The 17,242-nt window shown below is 37.8% G+C and overlaps 1 protein-coding gene across 1 annotated transcript in view; it reads left to right on the top strand.

Annotated features, from left to right (window-relative positions):
* The window catches only part of LOC140230826 (secretory carrier-associated membrane protein 1-like), a 47,817-nt gene that overhangs the window by 15,573 nt on the left and 15,002 nt on the right, over positions 1–17,242 (top strand). The window contains exons 2-5 of the mRNA XM_072310968.1: positions 12,359–12,439; positions 14,378–14,500; positions 15,800–15,908; positions 16,433–16,561. Of these exons, the coding sequence (XP_072167069.1) occupies positions 12,359–12,439; positions 14,378–14,500; positions 15,800–15,908; positions 16,433–16,561 (442 nt within the window). The remainder of the gene's footprint in view (positions 1–12,358; positions 12,440–14,377; positions 14,501–15,799; positions 15,909–16,432; positions 16,562–17,242) is intronic.

The raw sequence follows: 17,242 nt of genomic DNA on the forward strand, positions 1-17,242 counted from the left end.
AATCGGATAATCAAAGTATTGTTAAATATAATGTGAACCAAAAATAACAGTGTTTCTAGACTATCTAAACTGTCTACAGTTATGATTTAGTAAGAAAAATAGTGATATATCTTCCTACAATTGTATGTTTTAGGTTTTATTGCAAAATTTTTATATGGTAGGATGTTTTGTGGTACAACTGACCTACAACATTTATATGCATCAAATGTAATTTTTACCCGAACACATTTAAAATCACTGCAGTGGTAAACTACGTTTAACTGTAAAAGGTGTTCACATTATAGGCTGGTATTAAAAATAAGATACTGCTTTAAGATGAACTGAAGAACGGTTTTTTTTTAACTCTGTAGTTTTACTTTTTATTTACCCCCCAAAGAGTGCTATAGTACCGTATCAGTCAAAACATTAAATGGGAATCAGATGATGTGATTGACTGATGATATCATTACTGCACACATACTTTTATTATTATTGTTATTATTTTTTGTTTAAGAAAGGGTAAATGTCATGGTTTTGGTCAATAAGTTTTCACCTGTATTCCCATTGCATGTCAGTCAAAGTCAACTGTGTGATTTGAATCTGAAGTCCATTTGCACTTTCTTTGGTTTGTGTGAATGCGCCTATAGTTGGCTGCTTTCCAAGATAGTCGGGATTTTATTGTCTTATTCATTGTTGTTTTTTTTTTTTTGTGTGTGTGTGTGTGCGAAGAGTGTATGAATGCTGTGCGAAATAGTTTTGTTTTTCCTTTCTATCCCAACATGCAAGGCATATAGGGTGAACATTTCTAGACTGTCAGTCAAAGACCAAGACTCAGGCATGCCTAGTTTGTCGCAGCTCAAACCTTTGCAATTTTTGTCAAGATTTTTCCTTGAGTGCCAGTGGATTGTAGATCTTTTTTTTTTTTTTTTTTTTTTTTTTTGCTTGTGTACAGTATACTTGTGAACAGGAGTGCAAAAAAAAAAAAAAGTGCTATTCAAATTGCAGTTCAAATCATGCTTTTTTTTTTATGGGAGAGAAAAAAGGCTCATCAGGTAGTTAGCTGCTTTAGAGGGAGAATTTTCCAGATTAGATTTTTAGATTAAAGGCAGATCAGCAAAACACATCAGTGAAAGTATGAGGGAAAAAAATGATGATGATGGTACCAATGTTGAACAGCATTATACACGTACAGTACATTATGGTGCCATTATCTGTAGGCATCAAAGAGATTTAATGCTCTTCAAAGAAATGATATGTGGCAAAAGAATTTGTTGGTATACATTTCAATAGCATTGGTCGTTCAGTTGTGTCATTATTCCCTGCTTGTACTATAAAACGAAATGCAGAGTACGTAGTTGTAGAACAAATTTTCAGACCTAGCCAATCTAATATTTTCCCTCGTTAACATTTTTGCAGACAATTTTTTTTTTGTAATTTCTGCACATTGATATCGTCACAAAAGTATCTACTCAATACTGTCCTTTTTTTTTCACTTGGTCAGTTGCACACAAAATCAGCACAAATATCTACCCTGTTTTATACTCCACATATTTGTTAATAATACAACATATAATACATACATGTACAATGACAGTGTTGAGGGTTCTACACAATGATACACTAGTGTCCTACAAGTTATGGAGGTTAAAGGATGTGTAAGCAGTATTTCAAATGCGTATCCGCATAGGATTAGAATGCAAATTACACTGATGACATGTGATCTGAAGGAATTCAGCAATATTTTGCTGGTATTCTCCCTTGTGCTATGTGCAGGCATTATTGTTATACACCACTTGTATCGTCGTGGAGACTTCGATGAGAGAGAGAGAGAATATGGTGTGCTGACGGGCGGGAGCCAGTGCATGCTGTACAAAATGATATTACAATAGCGTCATCCAATGGGGCTCTCGGGAGATTTAATGCGCAACACACTGCCGCCACTTTCTCCCTCTCTCTTCTCTCTGCCACATACACACACCTGCCATCTACTGTACTCACCGCGGTGCGCTCATTGCCCTGCTGATGAACATCTGTCAAGATCTTGCATTTTAATCCAACACTGGCACACACCCTCTGTATGACCACTGTGTTATTCTGCTATACTACTGCCATACCTTGATGAATGTTGTGGGGGGGAGCATTGGGAGACTGATGCGTGGTGTGTTGTTCAACGTCAGTAGTACATGTAGGCGTCTGCATTAACAGGGCACTATTTGCTCGTGATCCGCCGAAAGAAATTCTGATCGTATTGTCATCACATCGTCATTGGTGATAAAAACATGCTGGATACAATGTGTGTAACGGACACACTGCCTCTGTAGCTCATTGCTTCCTATGACGTTCATGCATTGTACAATACCCTTCTCAGTGGCCTAGTGCGTTTTTATGCCTGTGATAGTTCCCGAGTTCATTTCATGATGATTGGATCACATTTTCTCGTAAGTATTCTTCATGTCTTCATCTCTATTTGCTGATGCCATTTAATACTGGATTAGAATTGGACTTAAAGATATTAGTAGACCTCTGTGACTATCAGCTGTACGTGTAAACATTCCATGTTGACATAATATTAATGACATGAGGAAGAAAGGTTTGATGTAATGCCATGTGTAGGTAGTCCTTGAAAGGACTTGTTTTGCAAAAGAAAACCTTAGAAAGAGAAGAATGAAGAGGGAAGCAACATAAAGAGTGTGTTAGGAAGGCAGATGGTGACAATTGAAGGGTGATAGGAGATAACAACATGGGTCAGGACAGATGTTTTGTATTGAGGGAAGAATAGAATGAGAATCAGGTATAAATGGGTTTGGAAATTTAAGGGAGGGGACAGACAGATGAGCTAGAAAGGAGGAGGGAGGAGTGGGGGAAGAAGAAGGTGTGAAAATCATGGAGATGCACTTGTACAGCTGTAGGTGAGAGAAGTGATGAAAATGTGAATTTTCTGACTATGTTTAAAGGGAACGCAAACCCAAAGAGCAATGTGGATTGAGTGAAAGCAGTAACTATAGTAGAACACATCAGTGAAAGTTTGAGGAAAATCGGGCAATCGATGCAAAAGTTATGAATTTTTAAAGTTTTGGTGTTGGAACTGCTGGGTAAGGAGACTACTAGAGGTTATGACGTATGAGTGGACTACAATATAAAGAAAATATAAAGGGAATTCAATAAAAATTCATTTTTCATGAAAATTACATATTCCATCAACTTGATACTGACATATGTTAGGGGTAGCACTTATTCCCCCTGCTTTCTGAAAGCGGTTAGTCAAGTACTCTTTCATTTTGCTAGAAAAGTGAATTTTTGTGGAATTCCTTTTATATTTTCTTTATATTGTTGTCCACTCATATGTCATAACCTCTAGTTGTCTCCTCATCCAGCGGTTCCAACACCAAAACTTTAAAAATTCGTAACTTTTGCATAGATTGTCCGATTTTCCTCAAACTTTCACTGATGTGTTCTACTAATGTCAATGCTTTTACTCAATCCACATTGCTCTTTGGGTTTGCGTTCCCTTTAACCTATTAAACTATGGACCTACTACGTTTCGAGTATAGTCCATGATTAAACGAAGTGAAAGAACAGAGCTGATAAACAGTATGTGTGGCAAGCACAGACTATCATGGAATGCAGAGTCAAAATCAAGCAAATGTAAGGGGGAGGGGGATTGGATATCCTAAGAAGGACTTCAGCAGGGAAAGAGCTGCATGGGAGAGGGAGGCATAATAATGAACAGAATAGTCCTGAAAAAAAGGACCTCTCTTGAAGAGAAAGCAATAACAGCATGTGTGATGTACAAGTATGTGTAATGATATGGTGACATCAGAAGGAAATGTGTATATGGCGAGTATTATATGAATCTCCCTCAGACCTTACTTGTATTCGTTCTATATTTCTCCTCAATGTATTTGTAAAGAAAATTGCAATAATTTCATACAATGACATTTCACTCTGAGCAAAGTGACTGTTTACAATGATTTTGAAAGATAATTTAAAAGTTGTATACCCTTAAAGTGAATTTGATTAGGGTTTAGAAACCCAAAGTTTTTATCATGATTAAGCATTATCAAAATGATAATCATTGTGAAATTACAAGGTCATTACAACAGATGATCTTTCAATTCTAGGTGCAAGGGCAAATTCTTCATAACTTAATTCAGTACTGAAATTGTTTTCCTTGCATTATTGATATGAATTTTAAAGCTGTTATTCACCAAAGATATTGAACATGCTCTGTAATGACTCCATTAGCATGACAAATTCCCTTTCAAATAGTTTGAATAGCTTGTATGAAAGTTCACAAAGTACACACAGTGAGTATACCATAGCAAACATGGAGGATCCACTTGGAGCAGCATAAGGCACCATGGTTCATTGCTGACCAAAATGACAAGTTAGATTGGCTATTGTGAAACATGCATCGATAGACACAAACCATGGTGCTTTGGGCTTGACTGCACAATTTTATTGTAGGCTTCTATCGTTTTTTTTCATTGAATTCAGAACCTGTGCAGAATTGGTTGATTACAATACTTTCACAACTTTGAACTGTGTTTAGATCTGTGAGAAAAGCTTGAAATACAATCATAGACTATTCACTGAGCAACTTACAGAGTTTCAAGCTGTAATCAACACAAGTTTTTGTAGTGGAAAAGACAAGAAAAAAAATCATTCATTATGAATTCTAAACCTACAAAATTCACTCTCAGAATCTTGTTTCTGGATGTATACATTGTATTTACAATATAAAGGGACTTACAGCTTGTAACGTTTTGCAAGAATAGAAACCACTCTATGAAATGTTAAGGAGCATACAATTCCTAAGGGGAATCAAATGTCTATTTGATGAAAATCGCTTTGAAATGACCGAGATATATCTAAAAACAAGGTAAAACAAAGAGATCCTAATAAAAGTTGTCGCCTGTCAATTTTATTAGGATCTCTTTTTTTGATATCTCAGCCATTTCAAGGCCAGTTTTCATCAAATAAACATTGAATGCTTCTGAAATGACATGCTCTTTCATATTTCATAAGAGGTATCTCATTATCTCACCAAAAATGTTATAAACCTGAATCCTCACCTCAACTAGTACTGTGCAGTCCCTTAAGGTTTCCATTATACTTTTTTTTTTTAGATGTGGTTAAAAAAAAAAAAAAAGGTTTTACTGAAAATTATAAATATATCACTGAAAATACTGCCAGTTCTCTGAAACATGCTAACATGAGGAAGTTACATCTGTGATAGCAGTATTGCCATTTATACATCACCAACAAAAATTCTAGCTGTTTGATTGGTTGAATGCTCATCACGTGACATGCAGTTAAAAGTACAATGTACCATTCTCCATTGTATGCTGTCTATAGTGAGTATGCAATTTTTGCCAGTCAGTTTTGGATATTCCACACCGACGTCACCCATTAATACATTTATCACTCCTGTGATACGTGATAATCAACTCATAGTTTTGCTCTGTTGAATACCTCTGATGTCACAAAATTAATACTTTTGTCACACGCACTCAATCAGTTACAAGCGCACACTCAGTTGCTCATTTTCTGTCCATAATTTCGACTGATTACTTTCGCATTCGATTGTGCCACTAGACAATGCACAACCATTTCCCTTTCATGAAAAATGGTTCCCTTTCTGTACTACACCCTGTATGTTCAAGAATTTACAAGTTAACGTCCAAGGTGTTGTACATGTATGACACACACTGTACGTTGAGCATGGTCTTCATGTGTGCAATTGGACAAGATTTTGCACGCAATGGAAGATGAGTCACACTATTCCACTCTGCTATTAAATAAGGGGAGATCTGTTTAGGTGCTGAGAAAACACCATGGTATTAACATGTGTGTCTTCAATATTTACCTTCACTCTCTGAATTCCCATCAAACTTCATCGAAATAGGAATTACCAATTATTTTATGGGCCCTCTAAGATGTGTACAGAGCCCATAACTAGCTCTGTCTTTTTAACTACATTGGATTATTAAGCGAGACATATTTTTCTTCCAAATGGTTATCTAGCACAGAATGGTTCCACAAATCATACCATATCTTGCATGTAACAGTCGCTGGCCTTTGGGCCGATGTTGATTTTGAACACTGAGTAAATATCCAACTGCACTCATATTTGCGATGTACTGTACACTGTAGTTGTGCGTGGCGAGATGGGGGGAATAGATCTTCAGAGTGCAATAATGTGTGTGTCAAGTAGCGTATGAAAGATGGCCCTTCCCTTTTGCATTCCTTCCCAAATAGCACAGAACATGATATATTCCACCAGAATGACAAGACTATAGTAAATCTATAACATTTCTGTGATATTTGAAGGTTGTTGGCCGTTAACCCGTTGAGGACGAGTCCCGAGTATACTCGGGCAGGGGTCTATGGGAAATGCGTGTTGTAGCAAAATCAGTCCGTCCTCAACAGGTTAAAATTCAAATAATGCACCAAACGCTCACCGTAACGTATTCTGTGTACTAGGCACAGCTGCTTTGTACATTAATCCTCCTGTGGTTGTAATATGATACTATACTTCCAACAACAGGTATGCATGTTAAAGCTGTCAGAAAAGAAGAATTCACTAGCTTCTCTTACTTTATTATCAATGGCAAATAACAACACACCACTTACATGAACTACATATACAACTAAGTGCATCACACAGGTCTGTAAAACTAGACTAGTATTTAGATTTGTAATTTTTGCGAAGTTTGCAAAAATTATTCAAATCTTAACGGTCAATTTAACTAAACAAATAAAGACCCTCTTGAGTTCAAAATTTACAGGAGGTTTCCAAATAGTGTTTTCTTCAATACCTAAGTGTTCTCACCAATCTTTCAAAAATTTGCATGCAAAAGGGATTGAATGTCTTTAAAGGCAATCCAATTTTGATATCATCCTTGATGTCCGTATGGGCTACACACATGCTTCTCTGCCTTTTCACATGTACTTCAACATTCATTGTGGTCGTACGGGGTTAAGAAATGGCATGGGTGGGTGTTGAATCATTATGTCAACACAAATAGTGCATTCTGTGTGGATACTGTAGGATTTGATATATGAGTTCTCTATTCATACATTTGTATTCTCCAGGTTCATGCTGTAGCCAACACACTTCTACCCTGTATTAGCTGTAATCATCAGTCCATCTATAAATAAACAGGAAGATGTACACAAGAATATTTTACGCATTAAAGCTTGTGTATGTATTATAGTTGTATGTACATGTGTAGGTATACAGTGCATACCCTATCAAATGGTGAGCTATGGGCACAAAATAACTGTATTTGTCATTGTATTAAGCGTCAACTGTGATAGTAAGCCTCTCACTCTCTTTATGGTCCCCATTGGGGAAAAAAATGGGGAAAATGATGAGGAAATAATTTGAGCAAAAAGGGGAAACTCAGCTTCAAATCAGAGGTTGTAACCTTTATTAAATTCCATGCAAGTTTCTTAATCCCTCAGATTTGTTCTTCATGAAAGACTTTTTATTTTCGGAGAATGGAAGTTTTGGTTAATTGCTGGTATGAATTTTGTTAATTCACTCTCTTTCTTGCTACTTTTCCACCTGCAAGTGTCCCAGGCTGTACAGCTGTGTTCACCTGTGCACATTGGTGTATTGTAAAATGCTTATATTATATTAAGAGCAAATGACACAGAAGTAAGAGTACTCAAATCATGTTTTTTTTTTATCAGTTTTAATGTCAAGAATTGTAAATGGATTTAGTGCCACATGAATATTAGGTAATTACATGAAAATCATTGAGGTTTTTTTTAAATCAATTTTCCTTTTAAGACAGTGTAAAAGCTTCATCCCCTTTTTCAACATTTTTTTTTCCATTGGAAATGCAGTTGTACCTCAGCAAATGCAATAATAATTTAAAGTAATAATAATAAAACATACAATTTCTATAGCGCCATTCTCCACTCTGATTAAATGCTCGAGGCGCTTTACAATTGTACATCAAAGCAAAAAAACTGAAAGTACATACACCGTAAAAGAAGAAAATGAAAAAGAAGACATGAAAGTCTGTCTTCAAAATGCACTACTAAACAAACAGGATTTTAAATTACTCCTAAAAGATGTTTATGGAGCTTGAGTCTTTCAGCTCGCGAGGAAGTGAATTCCACAGTGTTGGTCCAGCGTGAGCGAAAGCTCGTTCCCCCCAAGATCTCCTAGAAAACGGAATATGTAAAAGACCAGAAGTTGAGGATCGAAGAGTTTGTGTAGGTTGGTATTGACGAAACAAACAAACAATTAATATATGGTACGTACATTGACTTTTTAAAGCATAGAGTAAAATGCTATGAAAAGAACAACATATTAAAGTTTCAGGGAAATTAAATATGAAATATTGGAAAGCAAGTAATGGAATTTTAAATATTCAGATGCTTTCACAGAGCTGTGGTATTGGTCACCACTAGTAAATTAGGAGAAATGATGATGTCATCGCAATAAAGTTCTCTCCCACAGCATTTGTGACATCACAAAGCAATTTTGACATTTTGGGATGATTTGTAAATTGTCACTTTGTGAAATGTCGCAGAGCAATTGTTACATTGCGCCGTGCTTCATACTGTCACTGCAAGATCCCGCAACTAAATCGCTTCCATCACATGAATGCCCCTTTATATTTTTTTTTCTTTTATTTAAATTTTTTATCAAAATATAAAACAAATATTACATTTCCTAGTGTCTGGTTAAAACTATTGGTATCGATTTCTTCAAAAGTACTATTCACTTGAACTGGGCTACACCCCTCATTGAATCTATTTGGAGTCACATCTGCCCATACTGTACGTACCTCGTACGTGTAGTTTAAACTAGACACTGTTGAGGCAAAGTATATGTGTAGTACAGTAACTCTTCATTAGCAGGGTTCACACGTACACCAATTAGCGGGATACAAATCTCGAGATTTGCATCGCGATCGTCATCCCGAGTTTTTTGCACATTTGGACAGAAAAAACCCGAAAATTAGCGGGATAAGCATCGCGATGCTAATCCCAAGAAATCTTGCGCTGGTTCATCAATTAGCGGGATAATTGGCCCCGCGCTGGTACGTGTGAACGGTCGGGATTAGAATCTCGAGTTTTTATATCCCATCATGCAATGTGCACATCACTACAGCGAGGCCTCTGCGAAGAGGTCCTTCACCTCTTTGGAGCACAACAACAACAGCGCGCGAACCACACAACTGACGCATAAAAGACAATGGACAAAGGTAAGTGCGCGCAGGCAGTGAGAGAAGGGCGCTGTGTGACCCAGGCCAGTTTGCAGGCTTTGCTGTTGTCTCTATCGGCAATTAGCGGGATAATTCGGTATGTGTGGACGCTCGCCAAATTAGCGGGATACCGATCGCGACCGCTATCCCGCTAATTTGGTACATGTGGACGCTCGCAAAAAAACTCGGGATGTGCATCGCGATCGTCATCCCGCTATTTTGTACGTGTGAACCTGGCTATTGTTATGCTTCTTGAGGTAGAACAAAAAATCTCTCTGCAATCACCTGAGGCTTTGTTGTTCATTAGATATTTTTTTTTTTTCAGTTGCAGAAGTTCAGAAGCTTTTGATTATTCAATTCAGACCTGATTCTTAGAATATGCAACACTACAGAAGATGAAACTTCCTGCCCATCTCTCAAATTGACAATTTTTGTAAATTTCTTTGCTAATTTGGTGCAATCATCATGAAATTAACCAATTCCACCTGGTCTTTCTCCATCAAGTTGCAATATGCAGTGAAATTCAGAGCTTTTAAATTTAATGATTATTAGATGATAATTTCTGCAGCAGAACTCCCCCTGGACTGCAATGTAGACTGTAGGGTAATAAAGAATGTTGTTTTCCTGTTCTGATGGACAGTTCATCTATCATTTGATGACATTATCAGTAGTGCACAGCGTCGGGAGGTTAAAGGCGGTCCCGACGTTAAGTCATTCCAACTCATTTCAGCCTGCATAAAAGATTAGGACCATTTCTGACAGATGTACTGCTTGCATGCTTGGATCTGCAGGTACCATGCTATTTTTGCTTTAGGGAACTGGGATAAAAATAATTTTCTGTCGTACAATGTAAAATCTGTAAGGCAAAGGATCTTACTGTTAAAGATACAAGGCACAATCTACCGTCTGGCTTTAGTAATGGAATTATGATTATTTCAGAAAACCAGACTTCGTTCTGGTCTGAAGGGGTCATAAAATTGGAGAGAGGTTATTCTTTAAAATATAGAAAATAAAATTAAAAATGAATTTGTGTACTGAAATGCAGTTATACAGTGGTATGTAAGTGCGTTAAGGATTTACATAAAGTGAACTACTTGAGAGTAATCATTATGGCTTTAAAATGAAGACTTGGTAAACTGTACCATAAACCAATGTAGTAATACTAACAATTCTTTTCTTCTGTGATTGGCAACATGTTACTTTTTGCCTTTAATCTTCAAAATCCTTGTATTTCTCTTGTTTGAGCTGTACAGTAGCTGTTAAATAATACTGCTTGTTGCTTCTGTGAAGTGAGATTAAAATAGAAACCTCTCTCTTTCTCTGCCGGTTTGCCAAGTCTCCACAGAGGCTGTAATGGACACGACCACTGTAAATTGTCAAATAATACCTACCCTCGACTGTTTTCCTGGACAACGGTTTCCATGGAAACATGGGTGTCTATTACCGGAATAGGATGATTATCTACATAGCATTTGCATACCATATGGAGATGGTGAATTACATTTATACCAAGGATTGGCAGAGCACATCTCATACATGTGCACGTAATCGTCTTCCCTCATCAACACATTCTGGGTTTTCTTTTGAACAGCATTAATGGGTCCTGAGGGATGGAGAGGGGTGGGGCAGGAGTGGGGGATCCATGGGTGGGGGAGGGGGGAGGGGTACAGATTGCAGCCTGGCAATGTGCATTATTGCCCAAATTAAGACGTCGTCGGGGGGAAATGGATTTCGGCATGTCGCGTCTCCCAAATTCTCATCACACGCGTGCAATTTTCAGCGGAGTTGGGTAGACATCCGGATGGGAGTTAAAAGATACGGGGAGGGAGTGACAAACACACAAACACACAAACACACTCACACTCAGGTAAGAAAACAGTGTACCGCTCGGCAAAAACAACAAAACAACCAAATAGGATGGAAAGCCATGCCACCAAGTGCATAACATGGCTGTTTTCTTGATGTTTTAAAAGCTAATGCCACAGGAGATTTCAGTCAAGCATCAAGAAAAAAAATCTAATTACATTGCACTTTTGTCAAGGTGACCTGGGTGCATTAAAAGAAAAAGCTTCTATATTTGTCTGTCCTTGTGATACACAGACTCCAGTGCCATTTTGTATTTTAAATAAGAAGACTGGCAAGACTGATTCATGAGGAAAAACAGAAAATGGCAAACCACATGATAAACATTCTAAGCCTTTTAATACACTGTAGCATGCACTTAGTTGATTAGACAACCCATAGTTTCAAATATTTATTGCTCGGCATATACAGTGTATCATTTATAAAATTGTAAGGTAGATTGAAGGGTTTGTGATGATGATGATGATGATGATTATGGAAATAATGAAGACAGATGATGATGATGATGATGATGATGATGAGGAGGAGGAGGAGGAGGAGGAGGAGGAGGAGGATGATGATGATGATATGGAAATTATGGTGGTGATGGTGATAATGAATGTGAATATACAGTGTAATGCCAGTAACTCTTCCAGTGGGCAAGTATAAATTACAAAATTAGTTTGTATGTACAGCACTGTATGTGTTGTGTCAGTTGGAGAAAATAGTCTCTGTAAACTACATTGTGTTGTTTTTACTGTTTATTTAGAATAACCTTGAAAAGGATTTATCTTGCATTTACTCAGTATTTGCTTTATACGATTAGACTGTTAAGCTACTGTGATTGTGAAATACTTCTGTGGTAAGGACATATTAGTGAAAGTTCTCTCTCCCTGAACTAGCACAAAAATGATGCCCTTGAACATTTGGAAAGAATACAAAGATTTAGAATGTAAATTTTCTGTCATCATTGATTATGTTTTATTTTGGGGTTTGTTTTTTTTCAGTTAAAATGTGAATTTTTATTTAGTTTGTAATTATGTGTTATCATTATATTTATTTGATTTTGTATGTAACTTTGTATTTCAAGTTGCTCTTATGCAGGGCCCCACTATGAATGAGTTGGTAAACTAAAAGGGCTGCCTTGTGAAAATCAAGACGGAATAAAATCAAAAGAAGAGAAGGGTCACTCAAATTATTTTCAGTAATTGCATGGCAGTTTCCACATACAGTTGTACGTGCATTGTTTTGCTTTCTAGTGATTTGTTCTTGATCTTGGCATTATACATGTATTTCATGTCTTCCAGGATCCCTCCGTTACCGAGGCAACGGCAAATTCACACGGTGGTCTGGAAGAGTACAATCCCTTTGAAGCTACAAACAAGCAGGTGATTTTTTTGTTTGTTTTAAATGTCATTTCTTTCTTTAGTGCCATTCTTTTCATCAGTCTTTGCACACTAGAGCTTGTAAAATTCATGGCATTCCGTCTCAACAAAATGGTAGTCGGTGCAAAGGAAAAAAGTCTTTGTCAATCGACTTTTTCACTGAACTTTTACATTGTAACCTAGCATTCTTAACATCTGTGGAATGTGAAATATGTACATTGTAGATCACAAGATGATTCCTGACATGGCGGGAATTAACATGTTTTGAGTTATACTGACTGTTCATCAGACAGTGACTTATATCTAGAAATGTTTGTGGAATATGTCACTTTCTGGTTGTCTTTCACACACCCTGGAAGGAAATTCTTGTTGACTTTCCTTTCAGTTACTGCGAATGCTTCAAGCAACTTCCTATGTACTTTTCAAAGGGAAGTTTGAATACTTGAGGAACAGTACAATGTACAATAAAAGTTGAGAGAGCTCTGTAAAGTTGATGTTTTCATTCCAAGGTCATTGTTGCAAGAAACCTTTGGTTGAATTCATTCTTTTGACCCTCTAGGACACTTTGCAAAAAAGAAAAAAAAGAAAAAAAAGGGGAAATGACTCAATAATTTCAATTATGATAATTTTGGAATGTTCAATTCATGGCTGCTTTTTTTTTTTTTTTGGGGGGGGGGGAATAAATGATTTCTAATGCTTTGACTTAAATGCTTTTCACAAGGATTGAAATATACCATGTATTGCAGTTAAAGCCAAAACATAGTTTTCATTCTCAATTGTCAGTAATTGACATACCAGGCCACAGCAGTATCTATTGATCTTCCTCACTTAATAGAGGAAATCACACGCAGATTTATGATTACAAGGGCAAGATGGATTATCATGTTTCCTTCTACCTCCCCACAATGTTGAATGGGGATGGCCCTTCTGGAATAAAAAGTCATGTACTACGATCTAAGTTATTCCACACTTTTGATGTCAAAATACTTCAAAACATCTCATCATCCAGACAAATCGCATCACGCCAGGTATTGTTTCTTTGTGGACCCTTTCAGTGTATTGCAAGCAAGATCCAAATGTTGGAAAATAAATTTTTAGCCCTTCCAAGAACTATGTTTAAGCTTTGAATATGATCTACATAAATTCTTCTTGTTATGATCTCACATTTATAGGTACCAAATATGTATTTCTTTTAATTTTGTTATTCAATCATTGATATTGATATTGTTGGTCTGTATCGCAATTCTTGTCTTCAATCATTGTTTTTAGAATTTTCTTTTTTTTCCTCAAGTGAAGTTATGTAGGGAAACTGTAATGCTCAAAAACTTTACAACTGGATGCCAGAAAAAACAACAACAACAACACACTTCCCCTTGACCATTTATGGGAATATCAATCAATGCGAGGGGAAGGGTACTCTTACATCTAATTTACATACAGATTATATGTGCAAATACAACCAGTCCTCACTTCTCGATGGTACTTATACATTGTACCAGCAGCTTTTTTTGAGGCATTGACCTAATTTTGCATTCAACGTGTACATGTTGCTGTTTGCAGAAACATACATAGCTAGCATCAATGTGCTCTTTGGTTGTCCTCACAACCCCACCCCACCCCCTTAACAACAAGACCTCATATCTACAAAATGTCAAATGTTCAGGAGAGCCAAAAAACATGGCGGCCAAAGCACTATACTGAATGGGACAGCCGTTCCTTTGACGTGCCATGGTGGCTTCATTTTTGGGGTAAGACAACTAAGATTTGGACAGGACATCACTTAACTGATTATTTGACCATAAATGCAGAAAAGTCATTTTCACCAAAATTGCAGATACAAGGTCTTGTCACCCCAGCGACGATATACTTCTATTGGAGGACCCCAATAACTTTGTTTGTTCTTGTTTCTTTTGTCTGATGCTGACTTTGGTGGATGTACAGGCAGCCCCGGGGAGCATGACCACCCCCGTGATTCCTCCACCGGTCAAGCCCCAATCACAGCCCGCCGTCATGGCGCCCACTTCAGAGCTGCCCCCTGCCTACACACAGTCAGCTGCACAACCAGTGAGTATTGGCATTTAGGTGGACTTTAAAAATATAGGAATTTTTCTGATGGAGACTAAAGGGGAGGGAATATAACCCCTGTAATGTTGCATTAACAAGTTCTTTGCAGAGGTTGTTACAGAGTTCCTGATATGATGAAGGTTGACAGTGGCACTATGAGCACTAATTGCCTTTTAAGAGTTCTTTTCAACTACTCGTATACTATTTGTACCGTTTTAACTCCGCATTTCAACATGTGTGGAAGAAACATTTCATCAGGTGCTGTACTCTGAGTCATTTTAGGGCACTAGTATTCGTATCTTTTAATTTCTGTAAATTAAAACTCCCAAGTTAGTGACTGAAGTGGTTTATGTGTTGTCATCCTTTGATGCTCATCAGCATTGCCTGTTGACTGAAGAAGATGACTACTGTCACAGTGAGTCATCACCCATAGCTGCAAGGAGTTCCCTTCATGTGCGACCCCCTCACCTCCTCCCACTGTGTCTCTTCCCCCTTCTCTTCATCTCGTCTCTTGCGCCACCTCCTCTCTCTCCTTTGCTGCCCTTTCCCTCTTCCTGTTTCTTTTGCTTCATCTCAATCCTGTTTTTAAGCTCACCTGAGCCGAAGGCTCAAGTGAGCTATTGCGATCGCTCTTCGTCCAGCGTGCGACATGCATGGTGCGTAAACATTTTTACATTTTCATCTTCTTCTTGAAAACCCCATGACCGATTTTCACCAAACTTGGCAGGTACATTGTAGCATCCCTAGGGGGATAGGATCTCAATTTGTTCAAACGGGTATCATGCCCTACCTGTTGGGCCCCAGGAGGAATCTTAAAAAATTTTCTTCTCAGAACCAAAAGTGATAGAGCTATAAAATTCATACTATGAATTACAACTGTGTAGTACATTGAGTTCTGTAGTTTCAAGTTCATTCATGACGGAATCGAGGTGCCCCCTTGGGACCCAGGGGTGTTTGTGAGAGGGTCCTAATGGGGGCCTAAAGTGTACATTTTCATCTTCTTGAAAACCCCACAGTGAATTTTCTTGTTCTTTTACCTGCCCCATTTCTTCATCATCTTTACCTCTCTTCTCCCAATCAACACCCCATCTCACCCCCCCCCCTTTCATCTTTTCCCAGAGTTCCTTGTCCCTCCTCTTTTACCTTCCCCTCTTCATTTTTCCCCCTCACCTCTGTGACAATGATTTGCACATGAGACCACCACCTCCAAGTCTGGTGTGACGTTCGGTTACCATGGTAACTGCCGTCTGCCAAAGTTTGATGCATTGCTATCTTCCTCTTCTTCCCTCAAACGTGCAGGCGGTGACGGAGGGGCAGGCGGAGCTACAGAGGCGGCAGGAGGAGTTGGAGAGGAAGGCAGCTGAGCTCCAAAGGAGGGAACAGCAGATGAGGAATGCACAGTATAATAGTGAGCACCTGACTTAAAGTGGTGGTGGTTATTCTTTGCCGATCAATTTGTAGAAACCACATTTCTGTGATTTGCCCCTGATACAAAGTATGCATGTGCACAGAAAATGTTGAAAGGAACTAGAGTCCAATGTACTCAAAATGGTTCTTTCTCCATCATACTGTATTACACACTCATAATGTGAGTATTTGTCCAGGTTTTAAAAATTTTGCTCTGATACTACTGGAGTGATAGACGTGGCTACAAAGAGCACAAATGTAGTGAAAAAAATTTTGATGAAAGAAAATGTGACTCATGCAGTCAGGTAATGATTGCTTTTACCGTCCACATAGACAGCAAAAATATCACATACTAAATGTCTCTTTCACAGAAATTCTGGACATACATCAAGTTGGTTAAATTATTCTCTGTAGGCTGGTAATTCTCCCAGACCAATCTGATCTGTCAAAATTCTGTTGAAAGGAGATATATCATGTACCCCAGTGATCACAATCTTTGTTATCCTTCTACCTCCTCGTTCACAGTCCGAGAAAACAACTGGCCACCGCTGCCCAAGTGGTTTCCCCTGCAGCCGTGCTTCTACCAGGACTTTGCTGTCGACATTCCCCTCGAGTTCCAGAGGACAGTCAAGCTTGGCTACTACTTGTGGATAGGTGAGGCACATTCTCTATCTCTCCCTCTTCAGGGGTGGAGTCTGTTAAAGGGGAAATCTAGTCCAAATATAAGTTAGTCTACTAAAAAGGAGTAAAATCTTACAAGTTCAACAGTAAAAATTTGACTGAAATAGGATGAAAGATAAGGAAGTTATGACATTTTAAGTTTTGCTAATTTCTGCAAAACAGTTCTTGTACAGTGGCTATGAATATGCAAATGAGAGAGCTAACCATGTCATAACCTCACCATTTTCCATTGATCGTGTACAAAAAAAAAAAAAATGACGAAAATTCAATGTTTCTGTCATTGCAGTCTGAAACATGATGTTATTCCTGGTTGAATAACTTCAGAATAGTGATCAATTAGATATACCAGGATTTGAGCCTCGGCATAATGCCGTTTGAATGAAAAACTGGGAATTTCACAATTTTATGTACAAACTATATGGCAAGTTGTGAGGGAATGACATGCTTACTTTGCCATTTGCATAATAATTCATATTGACCATTTAAGAACTGTTTCCTGAAAAATTACTGAAACTTCAAAATCTCATAACTTCCTTATTTTTCACCCGATTTCCATCAAAGTTTTACCGTTGAACTCGTAATATTTTACTCTTTCTTAGCAGACTAACTTATATTTGGACTGGGTTTTTCCCTTTGACGGTTGTCATGGACTCT

Source organism: Diadema setosum, chromosome 7, assembly GCF_964275005.1.
Source record: "Diadema setosum chromosome 7, eeDiaSeto1, whole genome shotgun sequence".
In the NCBI taxonomy this organism is placed as follows: domain Eukaryota; kingdom Metazoa; phylum Echinodermata; class Echinoidea; order Diadematoida; family Diadematidae; genus Diadema; species Diadema setosum.